Source organism: Neodiprion pinetum, chromosome 7 (genome assembly GCF_021155775.2).
Source record: "Neodiprion pinetum isolate iyNeoPine1 chromosome 7, iyNeoPine1.2, whole genome shotgun sequence".
NCBI classification, from domain to species: domain Eukaryota; kingdom Metazoa; phylum Arthropoda; class Insecta; order Hymenoptera; family Diprionidae; genus Neodiprion; species Neodiprion pinetum.
In genome coordinates, this window is record NC_060238.1 from 25,060,913 (window position 1) to 25,088,389 (window position 27,477).

The following is a 27,477-nucleotide window of genomic DNA, read 5'->3' on the forward strand; positions in this document are numbered from 1 at the left end:
GCAATTCAACGTTGCAAATTGCACGAGGAGAAAGTGTAACGTGAAAATTGCATCAGACACAATTATGAGGCGAGGTACGTTTCTGAGGAAGATAAATATTTTAAGTTATTAAAGACTAGAGGATGTTGAAAGCGAATGAGTATATGTATATAGTCACAATGCTGCTTTTAAGAGCGCTCTAAAGACAACTACCTCATTATGAACTCTCGAAAATAGCGCATGCAGGCCTCTAGTATGCGTTGCGAAATTTAATAGTATAATACATTTCTGCACGTCTCGCGTCTATACGCTTTGGCATCTTAAATCCGAATCCCATTGTGAGACTTGGTGTGATTCGAGCAATGCCAGGAGATCGGTTTCAGTACGAGGTTGAAGTTAGTAACATTATCGTATCCAAACATTGGGAGAAAATCATTAATTTCTTCTTTTTACAATGATTTTGAAGAAACTAAGATTTCAAAATATGAGTATGTTTTGTTTTATTACGCTTTACTAAATTTGAAACAGTTCCAAAATCGCGAAATAACGGTTTTTTCTCATAATGAATCGTTGTGCCAACGTTAGTAATTTCAACATGATGTTTCGATGACGAAGGCAAAGGAAATTGCTGTGCTCTACACCTACCGACTCGGTTGTAGATAATGGTTGCACACTTTTCTATCGAGTTCCCCAGCCCCTTGTTCAGCTGCGCAAACTTTAAAAGGCGCTAATCTAACCAGCTGGTTGTAAGATAATACATAACCTCACTTATTATGTACAAAATCAGGAACGTTTGACGATGAGTTTTTCCGTGTATGATAGAGAAGTGACGCTTTGCAGTGGCGACAACGTAATTACATGCAATATCGACGATGACACGGTAAAGGAGTTAATTTTGCCGGACTTGAAGTCTACGAAGGATACAACCCACCACAACAAATTGGACATAGATTTATACCACACGATAACTAACGTGTCTTACTCGAACGACGGTGAATATTTCCTGGTATGTACGAATAGAAAACAGCTCTGTTTGTACAGGCGAAAAAATGGTGAACTAACTGCGAATAGAACGCTGGCCAGAGCAGCGAGCAAAGTCAGGTTTACGCCGAACAACGACGTCGTTGTGGCTGATAAGTCTGGAGATGCTTACTTGTACTCCAGCAGCAAGCCTGAAGAGGAGGGAATCGCGCTACTTGGACACCTCTCGATGCTGCTCGATGTTATGGTGACGACGGATCAGAAGTACATCGTTACTGCTGACCGAGATGAAAAGATCCGAGTCTCTATGTACCCGAATTGTTACAACATATTGTCGTACTGCTTAGGGCATGAAAAATTTGTGACAAACATTCAGGAACTGCCTCACGATAAAAATATCCTGGTATCTAGCGGAGGTGATGGATGTGTGAAGTTTTGGGATTACAAGACCGGCAAGGAGTTGCTGTCCATTGATGTAAATGAGAACGTCAAGCAGAAGGATGTTGAGGGCTTTAATAGATGCCTTGAGGACTGCGAGCTAGATGAGTCTGTCACCATATTGCCACTCAAACACCTTGTGGTCTCAAAAATTGACGATTCAACCTCTTTGGTCATGACGACCCTCTTCTCTTGCAAAAGATTATTTTTATACAATGTTTCTGGAAGTGTGAAGACAGGAGTCACGCTGAATCAGCGTCAGGCAGTGGAGCTTCAAGACGACCCCCTGGAATGTCTTGTTCAAAACAACAGCGCGTTTTGGACTCTGAGCGACGGTGGATTAAGCATTTACAAATTTGATGATAAACGATTTGAGAAGGACGAAGCAAGTTGTAGATTGGAGAGAATTAACGAATCTTGGAAAACATTGAGAAATCACTTGAAAAAACACAGTCTTTTTCCCATCTTGTACAAGAGGAAGTTTGACAATGTTCAAGATTATCAGGAAAGGAAGAAAACCCGGCTCCTGTCAAAGGTCTCGGGATAATATTTTTACAGGTAACAATAGAAGTATTTTTTTAAAATAAATCTTACAATCGATCCATCGATTTTCCATGTATAATTTTATTTTCATCTTTTCTATAATAAAAATGTTGCCGCTTTAGAAGATGCGTGTTGGATACTTATCAATGTCACATTAGTTGTACATACGGATATTTGCATATGAAAAACGAGAATATACTGGTGATATATGAGGAATCTGTTACACTGGTTTATAATCCAATTTCGATTCGAGTTTTTTGTTATCTGAAACTTTTCGAACAGCCTTCATAAAGTCTTCTTGCACAACGTACTCTCGCTCCGATCGTATCGCGAATAATCCTGCCTCTGTGCAGACGTTTCTCAAGTCAGCGCCATTGAATCCATCTGATAATTTGACTACTGCTTCATAATCTAGAAAGATGTGACGTGTTAAAATATATCGAGTTCGTAAATCATCTAGATCTTCAAATTTCAACCTACCAATTTCACCGTGCTTAGCAATTGGACCGGCATGAATTTTCAGAATTTCTAATCGTGCCTGTTCATTAGGTAGAGGTATCTCTATTTTTCTATCCAATCTTCCAGGTCTCAGCAGAGCTGGATCCAAAGTATCTGGCCTGTTAGTAGCCATAATCATTTTGACTTGTCCTAGAGAATCGAAACCATCCATTTGGTTCAGTAATTCCATTAATGTTCGCTGGATTTCACGATCGGCGCTGGTTCCCTCAGAGAATCTGCGACCACCTTTAAAAATCGTTGAAAATTATTTAAATATACTCATGCTGCATATTACAAATGCGGTTCATCTATTTACCAATTGCATCGATTTCATCCATGAATATAATGCAGGGTTGGTGATCACGAGCGTAGTTGAACATCTCTCTAATCAAACGCGCCGACTCCCCGATGTATTTGTCAACAATAGCACTGGAAACGACTTTCAAAAAGTTGGCATCCAGCTGACTAGCAACAGCCCTAGCCAGCAGGGTTTTTCCAGTTCCAGGTGGTCCATAGAGGAGGCATCCCTTAGGTGGCGTAATGCCAACCCTCTGGAATAGTTCGGGATTCAAAAGGGGCAGCTCGATGACTTCTCTCAATTCCCGGATCTGCTCACTGAGACCTCCGATCGCGGAGTATGTGACGTCGCCAGGATCCTCATGAGACATGTTGTAGACCAGTGGGTCAACCTCGCGAGGCAGGTAGCGCATAATTGTGAGAGTAGTCATGTCCAAAGCGACGCGAGTGCCTGACTTCAGCTTGTTTTTATCCAGCTGACGCCTGCAGCCTACCACGTATCGCGGTCCGTTAGTGGCTTTGACTATGACTGAAAATAGGAACACGTAAATTTGTGAAAAATATAAGCATTCAGAATTAGGATCATGGATATACTAAGATGTGAAATGCTATGCATAGTTTCCTCTTTGCGTATAAATTTGGACTCACATTTTTCTTCCGTAAGTTGCTTCAGTACTTCTCCAACAATCTGAAAAAAATCGAACACGGTGTAAAAAGAAACACTAAAATCAGATCTGTGAGCAGTTTTCGTTTTCTTTGTTCACTTCAGTGAATACCAATACACGTATTCATACCTGACCGACGCTCTGCAAGGCTTTCAGATCATTTTCTGACTTGTCATACTGCTTGGTGAGGTCCTTGAGCTGCTCTCGCACTGGAAAAATGTAATTGTGACGTGAATTTTAACTTCTAGAGGTACGGCTGGGTTGTGTTTTGAACAAATTTAGGCTTAGTGAATTTTACGACAGCTTAAAAGAAATTTCTTGCAGTACATTCGCAAATGCCTATCCGGAGCAGAGACAATAAGGTTAGGACAGGTTAACGGGACACGTATAATACGCGCCGCGAATCGGCGTTTGGATTGAATCAGTTTTCTGGATATCGTTAACTCACTCTCCTTTAGCCGAGACTCTACTTCTTTATGCTCCAAAAGCTTTTTACGATAATCTTGAAGGGATTGTTCCCTGACAGGGTCCGCGGTCGTCGCCATTTTTCTCTAATTTGCTGTCTAACGATCAATGATCAACTGGTTCTGTAGACCTTCTAAAAACACCGTTATCCAACACTTCACAGTTTGTCCAATTTCCTGAAACGTCACTGACACATGATATTGGTAAAACGAGCAGTTATGTTACCATGAACTTCGAAATAATTTGAAAAATACGGTACAAGCTGTATAATTTATCTGATTTTATGCGCACAACTGTAATTTCCTACCTAAAAATGCGTTCCTCCTCCGCCATCTTACTACGGGAACGCAGCTAACTTCACGACGGATTAAAATTCACTGCGAGTGTCGTGTGTGACTTGATCGTATCGTTTCAGGCATAAGAGGTTCCGAAGAATCGCTAGAATCGCGTCGTGCGTCGAGTGAATCGCCTGTGTTGGATGCAGGCTCTTTTGTAATATATTACCTTTAACAACGATCAACATTATTACCAGTTACAATTTCAATTCCATAAAGAAATCATCGGAGTAATAGTGACAGTTAAATATTTCCGTTGATTTCAGAAAAATTTTGCGTAAATGATAGCCCAGCAGATTAGGTGAAGTGAATACATACAGTACACGTAGAAAATTGTATATTATACGTACTCCCAAATTGATCCAACGCTGAAAGTAGTAGCTGCTTCGGTAGTCTTTTGTTATTATTTTATCCAAAGATTTTCCCTTGTTTCTAGTTTATTATGATATACTGGCTGCCAAAGAGGCGCTTTATCAAAAGGTATTATAATTTACTCTTTAATTTGCTTATTACTCCTTTCCACGAACCCTTTGTTTCATCAGTTATGATTCATGCAATGCAGCTCAAAAGTCTATGCTCTGTGTTTTCACACACTTATCAATCTCTCACTAATTCGCTTGTTTTTTCTGTCATCGTATCTAGTCGATATTCAAGCAAACATCAGTTGTAGATTAATTCCGTTAAGATTTGTATCTCATTTTGTTTGACGACAAAATGTCATTGTCAGTCTTAGCTGGGTTTTATTCCGCTTACAATTAGTCACAACAAACAAAAGGCTTATTGGTACGATCCAATTATCTACGTTTGTATGTGCAGAGAAAAAATTACATAAGATTGAAGTACGTGTGAAGAATATCGCTGAATAACTGTAAACCAGCTTTTAAACATAATTCTCATCATATAGATTTTTTCATTTAATCATATAATACATAATCTATACATAAGAAATATTGAACCTCTAACAACCTCGTCATGCATCGTTATTCCTGTTCTTCTGTCTCACTAATCACTTATATTTAAATAGACTACGTTTAGCTTCTAATAAAGCATGGAGCTTACGCATTGTCTAAAACTGCAATATCCCATACAATTAATGAAAAATAATACCTACTAATCTATTGATATGTATATTAAACCTACGGCAGGTAGAGAGTCTAATTGGTGGAAATCTGAAGAAGCGCGATGACAGGTGTTATGCTAAACTCTATTGCGATCGGAATTAGACGTAGAGCAACGCTAGACGGTCACCTACTGTGAAAAATTGTGTCCGTCAACTTCTTCTTCTCCTCCTCCTCCTCCTTCTTCTTCTTCTAATACTTCGGTTTGAAAAGTGTCGATAAATCGTGTTGAGAAATCATGAAGGCTCTCCGGTGCCTCTCCTTGGTTTTGGCTCTATCTCTGGCTGCACTTGTTTTCTCGTCTACCGGAACGTAAGTTCTCTTGTATCTGTACAGAAAACACACATACAAAAAAAAAAAATTTTCATCGCTTCTCCTCATTCACAATATCGCATCCAGTTACGCATCACCAATCGGAAGTCGCGCATAGGCGGCGTCGAGTGTCACGGTGAACAGTGAAAAAGTGTGGGAACAACATTTTCGTCACACGTGCATGAAAAGTCGGACTTTTCGTAGCAGTTTAGCGGGACGAAAGTAGCGAACTCCATCTCAGTGTTGTAAAGATAGGATCGCGCATGCGCAGTACGCGATTGTTTCACTTTCGTCCCTTGGGAGATAATATCACTTTTGTCCTTAGGGAGGAGAAATTTACCACTCGCGTCCCGCAAAACTACCACGCAAAGCCCTATCATTTTTCATTCGCTTGTTATAAAAACAATCGTGTGTGACTCGGGCTAAAAGTTGGCAATCGCAAACTTCAAACTCGTCGGAATCGCCAACTTTCGTCCCTTATGTCATACAATGTACTGCCAGGGATTATGGAAATTAATTTCATCGCTCCAATTGTAATCGAACAAAACTTATATCACATAATTTGCCTATAAGTAAAGTGAATAAGAAGTGTTTCATAAGATTTCTCTAATATTCCGCAGATATAAACTCTGAGGTAGATGGGAAATGATTTAAAACGTAATTCTCACGCGTGATATAATATTTCCATTCCTTAAAAGTAGCTGCCGATTATTATTTGTACATAGAAATATCGTGTAGCAGTCGGTCCGAAGTAAAAAGAAATCGTTAGTCGTCCCGAATCGGTAATGTACACCTGCTTATATTTTCTCCGAAGGGGATTTCTGCCTCATTATTTCCGACCCTAATGAATCTTTTATTCCCGGTCGATCGATCAGAATGATTTGTTTCACGTATGTATGTACATACATACATACATACATAGGTACATGCGTGTCGCATGCAAGCCTCTTTCATGCTTGTACGGTGCGATTACGGCAAGCTATGCATATGCTTATTGCATATATGCGGATGTGTTTTGAATTTTTATTCAATCACCGCTAACAAACTGCTGTGCAGGGTACTCGAATTGCAATTGGTTGCAATAATTCACTTACGCCTATGTATATTGTGCGTATATGCCACCTCTGATGTATGTGCATACAAATGTACGTAGAAGGAAGTTTAAAAAAAATTTGCCGATTATATGCATCCGTTCGTTTAGTTCGACAGGCGCCTCCTATGCGTTTCAGTTCAATCATAATTTTTTTTTCACCATTGATCGACCATCGAATTCTCATCGTAATGAAATTAGTAACGTGATCGTGACGATTCACAATGTGGAAAAATGTATATTTCGCGATTTTCGAATTGTCCGAAATTCAACGTAAACCGTAATAAAAGAAACACGTACTCATGTTTTTCAATCTTAGTTTTATTCCTTACAAATCATTGTAACATTGAGAAAACAGTGATTTTTCCCAATGTCTCGTTACGATAACATTACCAAGTTCGACCTCGTGAATTATTGTCGGACTTTCGAAAATATAGTAGGCAGACCTACTTATAAAATCATATTTTATGACGCGATAAACATAAAGGGGGTAAATGCTGATCGCTAATTTGTATTTACGTATATATACGCATATGTATACAACTGCAATCCTGCAAAAATTACGAGTAATAAAAATCTCCACGTATTTGCTTGTACATAACAAAATCGTCAATCGCGATAAATATTATCTTGACTCGAGGAAAACATCGCGTATGATGGTATTAGAAGTAATACAAATTCTAATCGACTACGTAGCTACAGAATAAATTGCAATTCTAACGTCCGACTGCGATGACCGATCGTATAAAGTCGTTTACGCGTTTTCGCGCCTCGGATATTTGTTGTGATAATCATTGGGGGGGCAATTATTCGTTTGGACAATGCCAAAGTGGGAAATTTGCCATCTTCAGAGCGGTCAGAGACGGTGGTGGGATATGAGAAATAGAAAGTGGTAAATTAATCGGGAGAACTATCACTCTCACAGCGGCTGTTCTCGGACGAGGTGGTGGCGGTGTTTGATGTGTGTTGTAATACCGAAAAATCACAATCACTTCGAAAACGCAATTGTTCGATTTTCGATCGTTTAACAGCGATCTGGTATCCTCTCGACTATCTCACCGGAACTGATAATGAAAATTTTAAGGCACGTGTTTATGCCAAATTGGCATGAAAATGTATACAACTAACATCCAGTCGCGATTCAAACGTGCGTAATATAAATTCTATCAAATTTTAACTCGTCACCTTTCATTTCGGCAGCAAACGCGTGCGTCCGGTATTGCGTAATATTTTCTAAACGCGTATAACGAAGTGAAATTTTATTTCGTCGTATTGCAGTTGGCATAATGAGTGAATAATAATTTTTAAACCGTTCACTCTTTGTCGGTGGTTTAAATTTAAATCTTAATTTTTACCGATTAAAGGCTGATAATATATGTATACATTTTTCTTTTTATTAACAGCGATGAAGTTTCTCGTCTGCGCATTTTTCAAACTCATCAACAAACAGTTGCATCACATTATGACTTGTTGCTGTTCTCATATCATTTTACTTCTGTGAAAATATCGATCGATGATTAATCTGTGCATCTTGAAATATTTCGCAGATTTCTTTTATGGGCGATGAAGGTATCGATTGTCACCTACTTAATCGTCTTTGGAATTCTACCGCTCGTTTTTCATTACTCCTACACGATACAAAGGAAAATATTATTCCTAAACTTTGGTAAATATATTTGTCAAATTATTCGCAATTTAGTAATTGATGTTTTATTATATACACGTATTCTCATTCGTTGCACAATTTATCCTTCATAGTTCAGCGGTAATTCAGCCTTGAATATTTTCTCTTACTTAAATGGGGTACAATACCATTTATCCACGAAAATTAATTGCATAATTTTCAATTTTATTGCAAAAGTTTTTGCAAAGAGACATTCATTTGTTTATTTATTTACGTTATAGTAATTTCATCATATTCGCAAACCTCATTTTTTTGGTCTTTACGTAGCTTTGGCATATTTCGAGTTCAAATTTTCTACAAAAATTCACAATCAATAACTAATGAATTAACAAATCTGTTGTAATAATCGAAAATGAATAATTAATGGTTCAATAATAAAGTAATCAAACGAATGAAGCCTTCTTGCCACGTGAAGACCTTAAAATTCAATAATTGGGCTGCTACTACAAGTTGAAAAAGTAGATATTCTCGTTGATTCAGTTTACTGGCCTCGAAGCGTGGACTTTGAAAAACCAGAAGCTGTGGGACTTGAAGGCGCCCGGAATTTCTACGTCAAGACTGATCAAGATGTGAACATTGGAGCATGGTAAGTCGAACGAAGGAATTATCAAACAACAGTGAATTATTATAAGAATTTCTACCGAATGAATTCATATCTTCGTTATTGTTTCAGGCAAATTTTACCTCGATCTCTATTAAACACGTCAATTTCTTGCACCTCTGAAGCATTCGAATCTGTTTTGGCAAGTTCAAAACGTCCGGTTATTCTGTACATGCATGGAAACAGTGGGAACAGAGCCAGCGGACACAGACTGGAGTTGTACAGGCTTTTTCAAAACCTAGACTACCACGTTGTCTGCTTTGACTACCGAAGTAAGTTTGTGGCGTAACATAAGTACTTGATTGAAATACAGTGAAATTAAAATTACAACACCCTTGAATCATCTACAGGCTATGGTGACAGCGACGACGTTGATCTGTCCGAAACAGGAGTCGTCGCAGACAGCAAGTACATGCTGGAGTGGTTGATAAAAAAAGTAAAGAACTCTGCGCCAATTTACGTGTGGGGTCATTCGCTAGGAACTGGGTAATTGGTTCACTCTTTATTGCAACATATTGCAAGTACAATTAGAAAATTCGTCGGTCTTTAATTTTTTCGTTTATTCATTCGTTCAGAGTCGCTTCGCATGTCCTAGCTCTAATGGCATCTGAAGGTGTTCGTATTGCGGGTCTTTTCCTGGAAGCTCCTTTCAACAATATTGCGGATGAATTGAGCGAGCACCCGTTTGCACAGGTATGCATTGCGAGAAAGTTAATATTCAACGAAAATTGTTTATCATTTATTTCTGCAATGCCCTATTTCACTGCAAATCTATCTCATTTCAGCTATTCAAACACTTGCCGTGGTTTCATTGGATGATTGTTCAACCGTTTTATGACAACGAATTGAGATTCGAATCCGACAAACACATTACAAAGATCGAATGTCCGATTATGATTCTGCACGCTCAAGACGACGGTGTCATACCTTTTTTCCTGGGCGAGAAGGTTGGCATTTTGGCAATATTTTTAATCGAGCATATGTTTCCGCAAGGGAAATATTCCTGGAATTACAGAGATATTTTGCAATTTTAATACAGTTATATAAGGCGGCTTTGGAGTCCCACGGAAATGAAACGCAACGAGTTCAAATGGAACGGATAGATGCTGCACTAGGTCTAGGTCACAAGTGGATATGTAGATACGACAAACTGCCGGAACTGATTACGTGAGTAGAAGCTGATCGATGAAAAAGAAACAAAAAAAATTGAGGCCAATTGATGTTGCAGAGAGAAAAATATGTTTTTTCTTACTTTCAGAAATTTTCTAGCTAAATCGACCAAAACTACTCAAGCTTTATGAAGCGTTTGACCAAAGCATGTCAGACTTAGTATAATTTTTTTACCATGTACGTCCGGACGAAGAAATGTTCAATACTCTTTCGACGGTACCCGAGAAGATGGATATAAGCGAGACGATAATGCGGGAGAATTAGATATCGTCTAGAAAAGCGGTAAATCAATATTTTTTTATGGCATATTTTCTTTATACTCTATTATAACTTTCACTCTCAGGTCTCAATTATAGCATCGAACAATAATATTATTACGTAATGGGCGTATATAGATAGGTAGGTAAAATAGTTGTTTCTAGTGTGAAGAGAATTTTTTATTCTCATCAAATTTCAAATCAACGAATTGCTATATGTTTTTTTTTGGTTAATATTCCTTTCGCACGCCGGAGGACCAGTCACGTTTCTTGGAGTATTTCATAAGTAGCTGTTAGGGAATTGTCATGCACGTTTGCAAATGGATTTCTCAAAGTTTTTCAGACTCTTTCAACGAGTCAAAAACTACTTAAAGTATATCTACGCACCCGATCTTTAAGATCCTTGTATACAATTTATGTAATTCAATAATCGTGTTTTGTTGATTATAACTCAAGGCTTGCTAGACTATATTGCGATGCAAAAAATTCATTGAAGAAAACGTTCTAAAAGTTAGTTTACGACGCAATGTTCACTGTAAAGACAAAGTGTGGAAAGTAGCGAAAATTATCGAATGTTTTTACGACGAACATTTTGCAAGCAAACATATTAGGATGGCTTCATTGCAAGTTCTGGAGTGTCGTATTGGGATTCTTCCGACTTGACGCCGGTGCAATTCGATAGTTGTTAATTACACGTCAAACGTGTATAATATCAACGAAGCAACGCTTTTGTAGATTATTGCAATCACGTTGGTGTTCGATATGAAAATAGTATTACTACGATCAACGATTGGTACGTATACGCGTATTGTATTTCGATTTCCTCAACGGTAAATGTATACAATACGCTCGTTGTTGTAAGGGGTTTTTGTAAGTGATATTATATTTAAATGGCCACAAATGGTCCTTGTCCTACACTTTTATTGTACACAAGGTAAACAATTGTTATAATTTTCTTATTTAATTTACAAATTAATATTCTACTCTTCGTATTTTCTCGTGCTTCACATCTCAGGCCTTTTGACCTTTCACGTATTATCAGATGATGGGCAATAAGATTGGATGACTTTTTTTTTAAACTATGTCGAGAAAGGAACTCCTAAGCTGAAAAGAAAAGATAGAGAGGGAGATAGTGAGAAAGAGAGCAAACTGGAACATACAGCATCATATGCAAACGTAAACACAAAATATATGTTGAAGAGGTAATAACAATACAAAAGGCGAATGTTGGCAAGTAACAGAAAAGAACAAAAAGTATGTACACGTACGCATATGTATATTTATTTATTTGAAAATTAAATCCATTCAGTATGTAATATGCGATGCGTTAAGTTGGTTTTGATAAAACAGGTTGTTCACCCAATCCATCCTTACCGACGTGTCTAGATGTGGTGAAAAAAAAGCTAATGAACAAAACGAAGAAAAAAAAAAAACTACGCGGTGAATGCGGGTAGATGGCGCAGCCAGTCCGTCTGTGAATGCCGGAAATTTCCTAGAAATAGTCCGCCATACCCAAGAGGACAATGAACCCCTCCCCCTCCCCTTTCGGCCGTTGATACAACGTTTTACGAATCGAATGATGAATAAATCCCTCGTGGTACCAATAAGGGGCGCATGACGAAAAAAATGAACAAAAATCGTAGACACGTTGAAAACATGTGACCGATAGTGTGTCGTGATGGTAAAATGCTAGTGTTCGGTATCGAAGAGTGCCGCGTAGTTGTATTCGACCGGTGAAAAGTCGGTTGGTACAGCAGGGCGACCGCCCGCGTAGGTAGAAGAATTGTTACGCTTTCGAAGTGGCCGCGGAGGAAAAAACTCGAAGTAAAAAGTAAAAAGACTAAGGCAAAAGAAGAGGGGTAGCAGAAAAAAAAAGAAAGAAAGAAAGAAAGAAAGAAAGAAAGAAAGAGAGATAAAGAATAAGAAAGAAGCAGGGGGAAAAAACTACGCCGTTGGTTCGTACGGCTCCTCGGGTTTGTCGACGAGACGACGACGACGACGACGATGACGATGCGCGCGTTACTCGGCGTGAGCTGCGCAGTATCTCACTGCGCACGGGGCTTGTTTTGCTCAGTCAAGGAGAGTACGAGAGTACGAGACGCGGCTACAGCACGGGCATGGTTGATGCTCTCGTGGTACGGCATTGTAGTAAACAACTCGCGTTCGGTTTGCGTATCAATCGTTGAACATCTCTGAATCAAGGGTGAATAACGGTGTTGTGATTACCGGTCGATATTAGCCGGAAGTGATAGGCGGTAATAGTTTGTTTTTAGTGCTGTTGGTGGTCTTTAACCTCGACAAAGTGGTGCGTCTGGTGGTGGTGGTGGTGTAGTGGTGGTGTGGTGGTGGTGGTGCTGCTGCTGCTGCTGCTGCTGCTGCTGTTGGTACGTTCGAAAAATGTTGCAGCACGGGTGGGCAAGTTTGGAACGCCACAAGGTGAGTCCCCCCCCCCCCCTCTCTCTCTCTCTCTCCATATTTCTAGCCTCTCTAAAAGTATTTCTCTATTTTCAACCGATAAACCGATAATCCGATAATCGACAAAACTTTACTTACTTCGTCGTCTACACACCGCCGCCTTTTCATACCGGATAGAGAGACATCTATCTAGCCTCTTTCTAGGCGCCACTATACCTATCCTATCCTGTCCTACCTACATCTACGTCGTATTTTCGGGCATATCTCGCTTCTCACGCCGCGATATACTTACGCGGTATTTTATTTTATTTTATTTCACGTACGCAGATTACCAAGCCTTGTCTGTCTCTTCCCGCAGCCAACTACACTCGCATATAATCGCTAACCTACGCACAATGCTCACGGAATACATACTTTTATTTTATTTTTTTTCTCTCTTTTTTTTTATTTCCACCAGATTCTACTGAAAACCGAGTTGGTATAGTCAGTCCCTCGCGCACGCCTGCGTCACCGATCTTATCCTATCGCCGCAATACCAATACCACTGCCGTTTCTGCTGCTGCTGCTGCTCATTTTTTCTATTTTCTTCCTTCATTTTTTTATTTTATTTTATTTTGTTTAATTATTATTTTTTTTTTGTAATTTTTTTTATATTTCATTTCATGCCTTCTCTCTTTTCTTCGACTCGTGCTCTACGTACGTACAATATCACGCGCATTATCGTTATTGTTGGTAATTTTATTTTTTTCCTTCCCCCCCCTCCCCCCCCCCCCTCCCCCCCGGCATACACATGCAACCGTTTCTTCTGCTATACATACACCATACATACGCAGTACGCGTTTGCGATTCTGCTCCCCTGCGTAAATCGTGCATGCATACATACATGTGTGTGTGTGTACATATATATATGTATACACACACGTACACACATCTACACGTATCGGCTCTAGGTCTAGTTTTAAGCGCGAGGTTAACGTTTACCGTCTCTTCGCCCCCCCCCCCCTAATTTTTTGTTCCTTTTATTTATTTGTTTTCTTTGTTCTTCCAACAACTCGCCGACGAGACAAACTGTTGTTGTTGTTGTTGCGTTGTTATTATTATTATTGTTACTATTGTCACGACTGTTGTTATCTTTCGATATTCAATGACGCAATATCATATCCGGTGTAATAATACCGTGATTGCCGGTTGCGTTGTTGTAAGGAAAGGAAGAAATGACGTTATCGAGTTTCGGGGAAATTCGAGCGTACGTCGCTACGCGTAATTACAATTTCCCACGCACCGTGCGTAGTACGATGGGTTATTAGGTAGGCATAATATGCTTTAGGTATACTATAATAGATAAACACGACGTGACTACGTGAACTGTAAATTGATGATGCGAAAACAACGAGGTACGACGAGTCGGAGTAAATTTGGGGATGAGAACGAACGAAAGAAAGAAGGAGCGGGGAAAGAAAAACAACAACAACAACAAAAATAATAACAACAATAAAATAAAGAGATATTTAACTCGCGTTATTTCCACGACGGATGAAATGCTTTACGTTGTTCATAAATATATACAGGCACACGTTATACGTACACGTATTAACGGTGGTAATGAAAATTTGCTTCGAATCGTAATACGGATAAATAATAACGACGTCGGTGAAGAAAAGAAAGAGGACAAGTGGCCCAAAGTCGTCGCTGGATCGAAAACGTCGACCGAGTGAGATGGAGATATTCTATTATTGTCCCTGACGCGGAGTCTCCCGTACTCGCGTTTTACACACACACACACACACACGCGCGAAAGCATTCACTCACGCACGCCACGCCACGCCACTTATACACGCGCAAATCGTCTCACGCGCCTCTAATCTATACGTGTACACGTATGCGTACACATGTGCGTTGTCCGTCTTTTTCCTATCTCTATGCCCGATATCCTAATAGTTTTCGTTCGATGCTTGTGATTCTTGCGTGTCTTCGACGACGCAAGTACAAAGACAAAAGAAAAAAACAAAAAAAAAAAAAAAAACAAAACAAAAAGACAAAGACGAGGTTTAAGGCAAAATTTATTACACGCCTATATGTACGTGTATTAGATATTACACACGTTTGTCATACCGTACTATGTAGCATGGCCTGCCTGTCCGGCATATGTCGTGCATTGTACAATTATTATCGTTGTTTTTTAGTGCAACGTAAACTAATACGATGATAATTCACTATCGTAGCGCGAGAAGAAGCTACGGGTTGCATTAAGTTTTTGCGATGTTCAACGATGTTGTTATTGTATAATACGATTGTGCGTGTGTATATATATATATATGTATAATTATTTACATGCAGTACATAAATAATATAGACATATCTCGGTAACCGAACGGGTGCGAAACTTGGTTTAAAATTAATAACAACGCGAGCCTTATGCAATGGTGTGAAATTATTTTGTATAAATGGTGTAACGAATATCGTTCTGCGTAGCTGCTGCTGCTGCTGCTCGTTGAAAAATTCGTCTTCCTTACGTTACTTTTCTTCTTTTCGTTAATTTTTATCTTCGTACAACGTTTTCGATAACCAGATAAATTGTATATTGCCGCCGCTGGCATTTGTGTGACAGAAATTATGACGAATGTGTGTGCGGCGGAAGGGCGGGGATAAAAAATTGTCTTTCCGTATCAGCGTTCAATTAAGAAACTGTATCGAAACCGGGAGAGAGTCTCCGGATCTACTGCGCAGTAGGCGATCACCATCTCCTCCACCTCCTTCCTTGTAGTGACAATATGTGTATCATATATATAATAATATATATACATATATGTGTGTGTGTGTGCAATGTATACGTGTACATGCATGTGTGCGTAGAATTCATACGGTGGGCGAAAAAAAGTATGGTATTACTTAACCGAGGGGGCGGGGTATCGACTATTGCAATTAATAATAATAACAACAGCAACAACAATAATAACGATAGTAGAAACTTGATCCAAAATTCAAAACTTTCACGTATTTATTATTTTGAGTCATACTGGTATAAGTATTCTTACCACCTATTTTATATCCATTTTTTTTTTTTTTTTTGTATATTTAGAGAACTTTGAAAACATAATTCTTTGCGGTTTTTTACTACTTCTGATAGTATACTGATAGGTTTTACGTAAATTACAAGTTTTTGGGGTCGCTGATTACTAATCAGAAATCGGATTTTGGAAAATTCAGTACGGCGAATACCGCACAGAGTTGTTTGACCGTATGCGACGAAACGTGAAATTTTTGTCCGTCATATTGGGTCCGTCGTCTTGAATTTTTGAAATCCGACCACATTGTCAGATTCGAAATCAGCGATCCCAGACCAAATCGTACATAGAATACTATCTTGTTGTAAAAGTGACTCGGCACAATAACTTCTGACTCGAAAGGGTGCGACGTATATTTGGAAAGAAAAATTGAACGAGATGGGAAAAAAAAGTAGCTAAAACGGAGAAAAGTGGACTCGCCACGGTGTTTATTTCAACTATACACGTTACGATCCTTCGCCGCTGCTGATCGTTAACGTATCGTCCACTGCGGGTTACATATCGCGCTACTTTCGGCGACGGGTAAACGTTCGTATGTCTCGTGTGACGTTGTCCCCTGCAGTAAGAAGCACTGTGACCACGGCGCGATTGGGTCAAAAAGTGGTACTGGAATTTCCGGAATTTTAGTCATGCCAGTCATTCATGAGAAAAAGGCAAGCCGGCTCTCGGTCTCCGTTCGTTGAAAAAGTTTAGTCGTCATTCCCCGCCGCAGCCGACGCCGTCGCTTCGTTGCACACCGTTGTTGACGACGTGAAACTAACGCGGATGTATAGCTATGGTAATCGTACGAATGCGCGGGCGTGTGTGTCTTTTCCTCACGTTTTCTGCACCGTAATGCTTTTCAAATTGATTAAACAGTTTTACCGACCGTGCGAGTCGTGGGTTGGTTAGTTTATCGATTTTGTTTACCACCGAGGAACGAAACGAACGAGAAAAGGGAGGGATCGCAAAAATTTTGAATGAAAATTGACGATCGCGCGTCATTCTTGTCGTGGGAATTGATTTCTTTCGTCGTAGTTTTCGTTGCTGTAAAGAGCGGAGAGAGAGAGAGAGAGAGAGAGAAATTGATTCGCAGGGCGAACCGACCGAGCGCCACGTTAAAGGACGACAATAGTTAAACGGTCGAAACAAAGCGACCAAAACAAATGACTCGCTACCCACAACCGCATTCCGTCGCTCCTCTTCGGCGCCATATTTGAATCTCTCTCCCTGGCCTATTGAAATACGAACTCACTCTGCACGCGACCGACGCCGCCGTTGCCGTTGCTGCAGTGTGCGATGCGTTTATTCCGCATATCATCGACGAATCTTCTATTCTCCTCTCGTTATTTATTGTAGTCGTAACCTTGCCACTTACGGTTAAAGATTATGCTTATTCTGCAACATTGTTGTAGGTAAAAGTTGTGGTCGTCGTTGTTGTTGCTGTTTTTATTCTTATTCTTCTTCCGTATTTACATACATATCTGCATAACCGTTCGGATTGTCCAACGATCTGAAAAAATCTGAAAATTTGTAAACATCGTGCGATACAATGCGACTCTTAAAAAGTCACGAAATTTTGAACGTGGATCGTCAAAAAGATGAAATCCTTATTTTGTCCCCTGAAAAAACGTTGAACTTGATGATTTCACGATAAAGGTAACATGGGTGTTGAATATGTTTACGCATATAACCAGCCTGAAGTTAGTAACGTCTGCTATAATGTATCGAAAGGTTGAAACAAAAATGACTATTTTTCACCTTTAGAATAATCGAAGATTTTGAATTTATGAAATCTGAATTTGTTCACGCTGTATTAACAACAGTTTACTGAATTTCAAAAGTAACCATCATTGACATTAACGTTACAAATTACATACATGTGTATATTCTATATACCTACAGTGTATATGCTGCAGACCTGTAATACATAAGTTATATCTTACTACCGCAGCGTGAGACGCAGAAAAGAGTTTGGCCCTGGTTGGATCGAGGAGATTATCGTTTCAACTATCGAGTCGGTGTTAACGTGTCCTTATAATAACACACCCTCGGTGTGTGCGGTAATTGCATATTTATTTATTTATTTATTTATTTATTTTTTCTTATTCCTTCTATCAAATGGCGTTGCATATTGTGAAGAAACCGATGATCGCGAGAGTGAAAATTATGGAGAAAGAAATGGCAAGGGATGCGAATAAGAGAGTTACGCCCCCGTAACTTGCTGCGCACTTCCCTACGTCAAACAAACCCCCGCGTTCTCTTTTCTTCCTCGCCCTCGGCACGTAAACCCGTGGATGACGGTGAGGAGGAAGAGGAAGAGGAAGTGGAAGTCTTACAGGCGCATGCGCAAAACCCTCTCTCGCGATCTTCGTCCTCGTCGACGTCGACGTTTCGCCCTACGACGCGTTCCTGTCCTCCTCTCCTTCCGCGCACACACACACACACGCGTAAATTACATACCATACGTGTGTATACACTGTGAGGAGGTTTACGACGACTCGTGGACGCTGTCCTCCAGTCATCGACGACGCGTCGCGCACCACGTTTTCACATTGTTACGTATTGTTGTGACGTTCGGTTGGTTGTTGTTGTTGTTGTTGTTGTTGGTTTTTTGTATCTATTCTTTTATTTTTTTTTTTTGTTTCGTTCCTCATTATAACCGACTAAAAATTATCATCCCCTTTCGGCTTTATGTACCATATTATATGACTGTAATGATTTTGTCCTATATATCGTTACATAATTGATGATCTGTGCTAAATAAGAATTGTACTTTTTTGTATGTATATATATATATACATAAGGATATGTTGACCGGAAGTGCTGAGAATAATTGTTTATATCGCGCGGTGATTCCATCTTTCTTCTCTGTTTGTTTCTTTAGGTTGTTTTTGTTTTTTGTTTTTTTTTTTTGTCTACTATACGAAAACTAGCCCAGTGGTATTGTCGTTATATTTGATGAAATGTGGTGGAGTAAGGAGAAATTTTCGTATATTATAACAGACAGAAACGAATGTTGACGAATTATTGTAGTAAAAATTTTTTCTTGCACTATTCGGAGTTGCTTGAGCAGTGGACGATTAAAAAAAGAAGTGAAATGTTATTGTTATAAATTATTCTTCGAGATATAACAAGATTTGCGGAAGTACGAGGATAGGTGATATACGTGTGCGATGTTTGTTCGTTTCTTCTGAGAGGATGACGTAAAAGGATAAGAACAAGGATAAGGACGACGAAGAATCTCCGCGGTTTGACTTCTTTCACCCGGATGGATGAAAAAAAAAACAAACAAAAAAACAAATAAATAAAAGCACGTAAATACGCCTGTCTTACATCCTCGCGCATCGTTACCCAGATTATGGCAAATAATTACACCTATTTATACGTACGAAATTTATGTCGCCTAATGTTTTATAACGTGCATACTCCACCGTCATCTCGTTTGTCAAACATACAGCATAGATTGAGGAGGTATAACGACGTACGTGCGTGTCGTGGTTAGTAGGGACGTAGGTGTTAACCAGGTACATGATTTTTACCACCTATCGCATACGAATCACCGTCATATCGTCGTCATCGTCCAGAATGGAAAGGGATAAATGACGATGGTGATGCAGAGTTTGTTAGTAATTTATTCTGCGTATCTCTCCCCCCTTCATCCCTCTATCCCTCTTTCTGTTTTCTTTTTAAACATGCCGCGCTTCTTCTCGTCGCCGCGCGACTTTATAGGACCTCTGCCTACGTCTATCCGTGTATGTATGCGTGTATGGATGTATGCGCATGTAGGTATAGATTGAGTTTTTCTTAGACGCAGTAAGGTGAAATCAATATTCTTTTATGTACTCCACCCGCCAAGGTCATTCACTCTTCTCTCAAGATTACGTTCTGCAACCTGTGTGACGTATAATGACGCGTTTCAACCATCATGTCTCACATTTAATTTCTTTTCCTCATCATCGTCATCATCATCATCATCATCGTCGTCACCATCATTATTATTATTATTGTCGTCGTTATCGTTATTCTCTTGTCCTGTCATATTTTTCGTCTTTCATTTCCCGGCTTTATTTTTTTTTCCTTCGGAGCAAGTTTTGCTCGCTTTCTCGAATCGTTTCTTATTTTCGCACAGTTTTCACGCAGATGCGTGGCTAATTTTTATCGCGTATGGTAATTTTGAACATACAATAAAACGATGAAAACGCAAACTCTCTTTTTCTCCCGCGTTGTTATACAGGTTCGTGTTCCCGACGAAACTCGTATATCGCGTTGTATAATTTTTGCACGTTTTGCAAATCGAATCGCATTGTATCACATTACATTATATTACGTTGCAACATGTATTCTTTTAAATGAGTTTATTATACGATCAGATAAGAAGAAGTGGCGAATACTGGCTTTTGCCGCCAACAGCAGCAGCGTACAGCATCATCGCACGAGCAGCAAAGACCTCTTGGGCTTGGGCAGGGCATGTGGCAATGTTTTGGTCCTCATCGATCCGTGTAGCGCCTTCCTTCCCTTCTCTCCAACTCCACCCTCGTAACCCTCTATGTACAGTGTATACGTGTGTGTGTATATATATGTATATATATGTATATATGTATATTGGGTATATACGCTGACTGCGACGCAGTTGTAGAATGGCGGGCAGGAGAGGAGAGGAGAGGAGAGGAGAGGAGAGGAGAGGAGAGGAGAGGAGAGAGAGAGAGCCACGGGCGGGCCTGCGTGTAGTCTAACTTGGGATACTTCCGCCCTGTTCGTCCGACGCGCCATCCTTTCCTTCCTTTTCCGTCTCTTTCTCTCTTCTTTGGCGGTGCTGCTGCTGCTGCTGCTGCTGCTGTATTTCATCCCCTCTTTTTTTACTTACACACGTCTTTACGCCGACGACGATACTTGACTACCCCTCCCCCCCTCCCCCCGCCCCTGCAGGTTCGTCCTTCCGCCTCTTTCGCCGCAGCCCCTGCTGTCAACCCTGTGCTCCTCCTGTTTCCACTTTTATTCCCTCGCCTCTCTTAGTTCCTGTTCATGTCTCTCTCTCTCTCACTCTCACTCTCTCTGTCTCTCCTCTCTCCCAGCAGCTCCTTTTCCGAACCTGCACCCTCAGACACAGCGGTTCTCATAATTATGCAAACGTACGCGTGTTGCGTATTTTTTTCTTCTTCTTTGTTTCTTTTTTTTTTTTTTTCCATATAGCGATTCGGCAATTTTCACCGTTTTACTTGATTCTGGAATTTACGATGAATGTTTATCAGAAGTGGAATTAGTGGAAAATATGCGCGCGTGAGAGGCCGCACGAGGCTGAAATTAACAAGCAATAATTGACAGCGACAAACGTTTTAATGTCTTCATTCGAACGGGGTAATGAAGCGTGAAGATGGAATTTTTTTCAAAATATCTTGTAAATCATCTCAGATACTTTAAAATAGAATTATGAGAATAAAAGTGAACCTTTTTTTTTTTTATTTATTTATCTCCTATTTCCAAAAAAAGCTTACCACTTTTGGCTGCCAATTCTGGCTGCTCTAGCTTCAGCTTCCTCATGCGAGATGCGGATTATCGTTTGTTATATCGTCGTTTCGGTTTATAAACGTTGTTCCCGCGCAAATTGCTGCCGCGGTAATGATAATTTCAGGATATCCACACTTGGCCAGGGAATTTTGGAAACCCTGGAAATATTGTCATGGAATTCTGAATATCTGAAATAGTTGGGCAAATGTCGGGGGTGTTTGCTGCTGAAAGACAGGGAATCGTTCACTGTGTATTTTTTTATTTATTTTTTTCTTTCCGTTCATACAAACACGTTCCACAAATTATTTTTTAAGAATTTAGATAAATTAGATCTAACTTACAAATTTTTTTTCAAGCTATGGAATATTCCTAAATATAATGCCTTACGAATGATTGTGAGCATCGGCTGAATGATGGGGGGGAAAAAAAAAAAAAAAATGAAAATGCGTATATTTTTATCGATTTGCTGTAACCAATTGATTAATTTTTCCGAACCGGTTAGGGAGAAAATTATAAAATTATTGTCAGGAAAAGTCCGGGGAATTTTGGAATGGAGATTTAGCGGGCGAGCAACCAGCCTATGCTTTACTACGTCGGTAATGAAACTGCCACTCTTACCATATAAGTGTTATAACCTCTACTCGTATATATGGACAAACTTACGACGTTTATATTAATACCGCATACCTGTTCAATGGTTTCGATTGCTCCCACGTTGTTACGGTGCATCGGCGCGTGTATAAAAAGAATTAAAAAATTAAAAGATGATAACAAAAAGAAAAAAAAAAAGGGGGCGGGGGGAACCATATCTACGGTGTTTGTACGACGCATGTACAACCTATTGTACGCACACGTAGGTATTTACTACGTGTATTACCGTACGTTTCGGCTTGAAAACCCATTGCAGGCGGTATCGATGTTGGGCGTGAGACGAAACCTACACCTGCAGGTCACCTTTATTGCGGCTGCTCTTACGTGTGGTTACAACGTATACGGACACACACACACGTATACATAGGTGTATGTAGTTGTGTCATTTAATGTATGCATGTATTTGTACGGCAGTTTTGTGTAATAACATCGAGACGCGATTCCTTTCCGCTAATTCTCATCCTCATTCTCTTTGTCTACATATACATGTGCGTGTGTGTGTGTGTGTGTGTGTACGCGTACGTATAACGCACGTTCTTCACCTTTGTCTTCTTAATCGCAATCTTCTCGCAATGCGTATTACATGTATGAGAGGCACGTGAGTTTGGGTATTATTTTCACTCGGCGGTATAGTTTTGTACACGAAGAGTAGTATTGGTGGTAGCGGTGGTAGTGGTATAGCGAAGTAGGAGGAGGAGGATCGAATGCAACGACCGAGAAAGAGCAGTCACCGTCGCTCCTTGGGCGTATTATCATCATTATCGCATGTATATACGTACAGGAAAGATGCACATATATATATACATGAATGCAATGTGTGCAATGCGACAACACAACGTATTATACCATACGTACATACGTATGCAATATACCGCGAATATATTTATACAACAAACAGAGAGGCATAATCCGCTCGCGTAGTACTACACGAATCCAAACACCTGCGAGTATCATACATACGCGCGTGCGTGCGTGTGTGTGTACGTATGTGTATGTATATCACGTATGTCCACACATGTCATCATCTTTATCTCTATATGCGCGTACACGTCGAGAGACGAGGAATAAGGTGTATCGTTGGTAATACCTACATCCGTATTTAATAGGTGTGTGTTTGCGTGCATGGATGTGTACATATATATATATATATATATATCGCGTATCGCGGAGAAGCGGCAACTCCGTTTTAAATTATCGACCCTCCGCGTCTCTCGTTCCCGCTACTTTTGTCCTCCTCTGGAGTAGTCGCGCTGCTTCGGCGTGTATCCTAACCCCCCCCCCCCCCCCCTCCCTTCTCGCTTTATCCTTCTCCTTCTCCATGTTCGTTCGGATTGCTCTCATTGAGCCAGCTCTTCTCGCTTCGAACGCGCAGCAGCAGCAGCAGCAGCAGCGGTGAGAGAAGTCGGGCCGCCGAGTGTGTAGAGGAGGAAAGAAGATCGCTGCGGCCAAGGGGGGGGGGGGGGGGGGGGGAATGGCGTGGTACGCTACGTGTGCACCACTGGTTGCGCCCCCCCCCCCCCCCTATTTCTCTCTCTCTCTCTCTCCACCCTCTACTCGCAATAGTTTTACTTCCCGCCGGTTTCCCTACGTCGCGTCTCTCTCTCTCTCTCTCTCTCTTCTCTTCTCTTCTCTCTTTCTTTCTCGTCTCTCCGTCGCTGCCGCGCTCCGCGCCCGTTTTCCTTGCCTGCCTCGTATATACCTCGTCGCAGGCCGCGTCGCTCCTCACTCCTCGTAGTAGTGGTAGTAATACTAGTAGTAGTAGTAGTAGTAGTAGTAGTAGTAGTAGCAGCAGCGTGTAGTGTTAGGGCACGTGGTGAATGAAGCCGTTGCCCTCGTCGCTCACCCCGCGTCTACATCCTCTCACCATGCGACGACGCGTATTAAACGCGTGCTTGTGTGTACGAATGGTACGTACGCGTGTGCGTATCTCTCTCTCCCTCTTTCTTTCTTTCTTTCTCTTTGCACGCGCGCGCCTACGATCGCCGTCACACTCGTCGAGAACGCTTCTCTCTTTACTTCTCTCTTTACTTCATTTTCTTTCGCTACGCATGCGAGCGGACACGCACGTATGTACATGCATGCATACATACGTACATACATGCGTAGGCAAACGGCTCATACCTGCGTATAATATACGCACACACACACACACACACAGACACACTCGGGGCGGTCGGCGGTCATGCGGCGTTGTGGCGAGTTTGTTGTAACCGCGTGCAGTTACGCGTTGTGTGCATGGATACACGTATTTATACGTATAATGTATATTTATGCCGGAGGGGGCATCTTCGTTTCCTTCCTTTGGCAGGTGTTGATTAGTTTTTATTATTATTATAACTATTATCTATAACAACATCCTCTCCCGCCCATTTTTCAAAACATATTCAATATACAGGGTATTTCATAAAAAGTTTTTGTAAATACATATTTCATTACAACGGATATTTGTTATCGTGCAGGTTGTGATTTTTTTTTTTCTTCTTTTTCTTTTTTCCTCGAGTAGATTGGAATTCTCAGCTCTGGATCGTTGAAATTAGATTTGAAATTCTAAAAGAGTCAAGAGTGTATGTTGTTAATGAGGTTAATTTGTAACAGGATACGTAATCGTTGCGTTCGGCATACTCTGATAGTCTCTTTTTTAAGAGATTTCACTTTTCCTCTTCTCGATGCAATAATCTAGGCTCAGAGTATTCCGGACATTTGTTTCGTTTGTCCTGTCGAGATAAAAAAGGTATATGAAAAAAAAAACATGAAAAAACAATGTTTAGCCTGACATGCCATGTTATATTTTCCTTCAGACTTGTCCCTCTCGGAGAGAGTTTTAAGCATATTTTGGGGTATCTATTATCATCTACAACTTGAAAAAATATTTTCCACAAAATTTAAGGTTATCTTATGTGCGTGCGTGTATATATATATATATATATAAGATTAGATCGAATTTGAAATTTTTGCCCGCCATGTTGGATTCGATATTTAAAATTTTTTTAAATCCGATTTCAGATCCGTTATCAGCGAGGCTAGAAACTTGTAATTTGTGTAAAACGAGTACACCTTTAGATAGGGATAAAATTCTCGGAAATGAATTATTACTTCAATTTTCACGATTTCTTTCAATAATTTTCTTCGCAACGTTAATAATTTACATTATATCGCATTGTAAACCTGTTTTATCGTTAGTACGATATCAGAAATAGCGAAAAAAAAAAAAACGACAAAGAAATGTGTTCTCAAAGTTGTCTAAATATAGGAAAAAAAGAAATGAAAAATTTATATAAAATAGGTGGTAGGAATACTTATATACCGGTATGACTCAAAGGGTTAAATCATCATCCACGATAGAAGAGGAGTACGTTACGGACGGCAAAGAAGCCACATATGCCTTGGCAATCCGTCCAGGGATCTTTGATCTCTTGGTTATGAGTCGCGTTCGTGCCTGTAATAATACCTACATGTGTGACAATTGTAACCAATGATTCTCAGAACGCCCGGAATGTCATTTGATCAACAACTCGATTGGATGGATAATTCATTTATTATTACCGCTTGTAATACGACCCTCCGTATTTAACATCTCCTCGCACGTGTGATCTATAATATACATATACGTACCTATAATTCTATGACGCGGACAAATTTCACACATTCTTTGTACTTACGTGCGTGCAAATTTTTTTTTTTTCAATCAATTTTCGTAATTGTTTATCGATTAATATTATTAAATAAAAACTTCTCTCTCTCTCCGTCTCTCTCTAGCTTCCCGCTAGTGTTTTCCAACTATAATTCATGCAATCGCATATATATATATACACGTGCACATAGGTTTAAAGTTAATAGCGCGTACGTATATTGGTGTGTGATGTCACGGCTCACGTACGCGCATGTTGTTTGAAAATGTCACTGAAAACGCGATTAGATTATAAATACGTAGGTAATAGGTGGTAGGTATGCGTGCACACGCACACACACACACACACATATGCATATGTTTACGCATGCGTACCGTACATCCTACGTCACAGGTAACAGTCCACGTGGAGTTACACGGCGTAGTTGAAAATTGGTGGAAAATTTTTATCCATCGTTGTTGCACGCACATATGTTACATACATGTACATTGTACGTGCGTAACGATGCGAAAGAAATTCGTCATTTTTTACACGAACGCGCAGTTAACGAGGAAACGAGGCATATTGGTAGTAATAAGAACGACAACAACGACAACAACAATAATAATAACAACAATCGTGATTTACGTATATTTCGATCGGCGCACGTAATAATTGTTCTCGCTAAACCCGCGCGCGACGAATAAAACGTTAATTGTTATTCAATCAGAAATTGTTATTCATTCAGAAATTGTCCGCTCAATCGACGATCAATAAGCCAATAAAATTTCGCTTCTATCGTCGCGTGGTATTTTCATCTACATACATCATATATATGTATATAGTATATACATACACACGCACACACACGCATAGATACGTACCTATAGATTTATTTTAGGGTGTTTCAGGATAAAATAATTTGCTATTTTCGACCGGTGGCACCTTCTAAAAAGTTTGTTTATACTTTTTGAAAAAGATGATAGCGTTCCACGTTACGTGGAGGATCGGGTTCATTTCATTGTTCACTTTTTTTATTTGCTAACTTTTTTACAAAATTTTTACGAATAAACGCGTTGCAGCTCTTCGATTATCGTTTCTTTCCTGACGTTCGTATTCGACCCAGAGATCACGATCCACAACACAACGATACGTCAAACGGGAATCTTTATTCTCTTGGATCAAAAGTTCACGTTGAATTATAACCATTTTATGAGATTGTATTAACAGTGAAAAAGTCGTGAATTGATGTTGAGAAATCAGGAAAAAAATTTCATTCGCAATGTTTCATAAATTGAAAAAAAAAAAAAAATATATATATTTCATGTAAAGTGGAACGCTCGTATTTTCACAGAATCTTTCTTTCGATCTAAACGAAACTTATCAGGATGTGTAATGGTGGAAAATCGCTAATTATTTCTATTCCCAAACACCCTACCACGTGTATAGAGTAATAAACCAAATATGGAATAATATATTTTTATCCAAAAGCAGCGAATAAGCTGAAATGAAATATATCACAACCCACTGCACATCATCGATGTGTCATCGAAATAAATCATCCATCATTCACGCGGCTGTCGTCAGCGTTCGCAGCCTTGACTAATTTTCTAATAACAAGTCTCTCGACTTATCGTCTTTAATCTGATTTTTCAACGCGATTAGGCCTGTGATACACACGCGCACGCACGTGCATGTGTGCGTTAGTTTGTAGCAAACTCATACGCGCGTTATGTTACGCAGCGGGTCAAATCTATCGTGTAAAATATTAATAAACTATTTCCACGCACGTGTATTAATATTCCTGTTACAGGTATA

The 27,477-nt window shown here is 39.9% G+C and overlaps 4 protein-coding genes across 4 annotated transcripts in view; 3 read left to right on the top strand and 1 right to left on the bottom strand.

Moving 5' to 3' along the window:
- Positions 1 to 341: 341 nt before the first annotated feature.
- Positions 342 to 8,290, top strand: wuho (tRNA (guanine-N(7)-)-methyltransferase non-catalytic subunit wuho). Its single transcript, XM_046635557.2, has 2 exons — positions 342 to 1,956; positions 8,269 to 8,290. Exon 1 carries the CDS (start codon positions 779 to 781, stop codon positions 1,943 to 1,945), a length of 1,167 nt encoding a protein of 388 aa, XP_046491513.1. The 5' UTR covers positions 342 to 778; the 3' UTR covers positions 1,946 to 1,956; positions 8,269 to 8,290.
- Rpt4 (Regulatory particle triple-A ATPase 4) lies at positions 2,003 to 4,002 on the bottom strand. The gene is made up of 6 exons (XM_046635555.2): positions 3,850 to 4,002; positions 3,531 to 3,610; positions 3,385 to 3,424; positions 2,756 to 3,265; positions 2,422 to 2,685; positions 2,003 to 2,352 (listed from the first exon to the last, which is right to left on the bottom strand). Exons 1-6 carry the CDS (start codon positions 3,944 to 3,946, stop codon positions 2,162 to 2,164), a joined length of 1,182 nt encoding a protein of 393 aa, XP_046491511.1. The 5' UTR covers positions 3,947 to 4,002; the 3' UTR covers positions 2,003 to 2,161.
- Positions 7,543 to 10,307, top strand: LOC124223760 (lysophosphatidylserine lipase ABHD12). The gene is made up of 8 exons (XM_046635996.1): positions 7,543 to 7,576; positions 8,886 to 8,991; positions 9,079 to 9,278; positions 9,357 to 9,492; positions 9,582 to 9,699; positions 9,792 to 9,953; positions 10,046 to 10,173; positions 10,265 to 10,307. The coding sequence occupies exons 1-8, from the start codon at positions 7,543 to 7,545 to the stop codon at positions 10,305 to 10,307; spliced, it is 927 nt and encodes a 308-aa protein (XP_046491952.1).
- Positions 10,308 to 12,386: 2,079 nt separating this feature from the next.
- InR-2 (insulin-like receptor-like) overlaps positions 12,387 to 27,477 on the top strand; it is a 47,186-nt gene continuing 32,095 nt past the window's right edge. The window contains exon 1 of the mRNA XM_046635537.2: positions 12,387 to 12,869. The gene's annotated coding sequence lies outside the window, so the exon portion shown is untranslated. The remainder of the gene's footprint in view (positions 12,870 to 27,477) is intronic.

Excerpts from the sequence above, each read along its gene's own strand:
- wuho (XM_046635557.2), top strand. The coding sequence starts at position 779 with ATGAGTTTTTCCGTGTATGATAGAGAAGTGACGCTTTGCAGTGGCGAC.
- LOC124223760 (XM_046635996.1), top strand. The coding sequence starts at position 7,543 with ATGCCAAAGTGGGAAATTTGCCATCTTCAGAGCG. Across the intron at positions 8,992-9,078 it reads GATGTGAACATTGGAGCATG|GCAAATTTTACCTCGATCTC; the intron begins GTAAGTCGAACG and ends TTATTGTTTCAG. Across the intron at positions 9,700-9,791 it reads GCGAGCACCCGTTTGCACAG|CTATTCAAACACTTGCCGTG; the intron begins GTATGCATTGCG and ends ATCTCATTTCAG.
- Rpt4 (XM_046635555.2), bottom strand. The coding sequence starts at position 3,946 with ATGGCGACGACCGCGGACCCTGTCAGGGAACAATCCCTTCAAGATTAT. Across the intron at positions 3,266-3,384 it reads GCAACTTACGGAAGAAAAAT|TCATAGTCAAAGCCACTAAC; the intron begins GTGAGTCCAAAT and ends TCCTATTTTCAG. Across the intron at positions 2,686-2,755 it reads GGATGAAATCGATGCAATTG|GTGGTCGCAGATTCTCTGAG; the intron begins GTAAATAGATGA and ends CGATTTTTAAAG.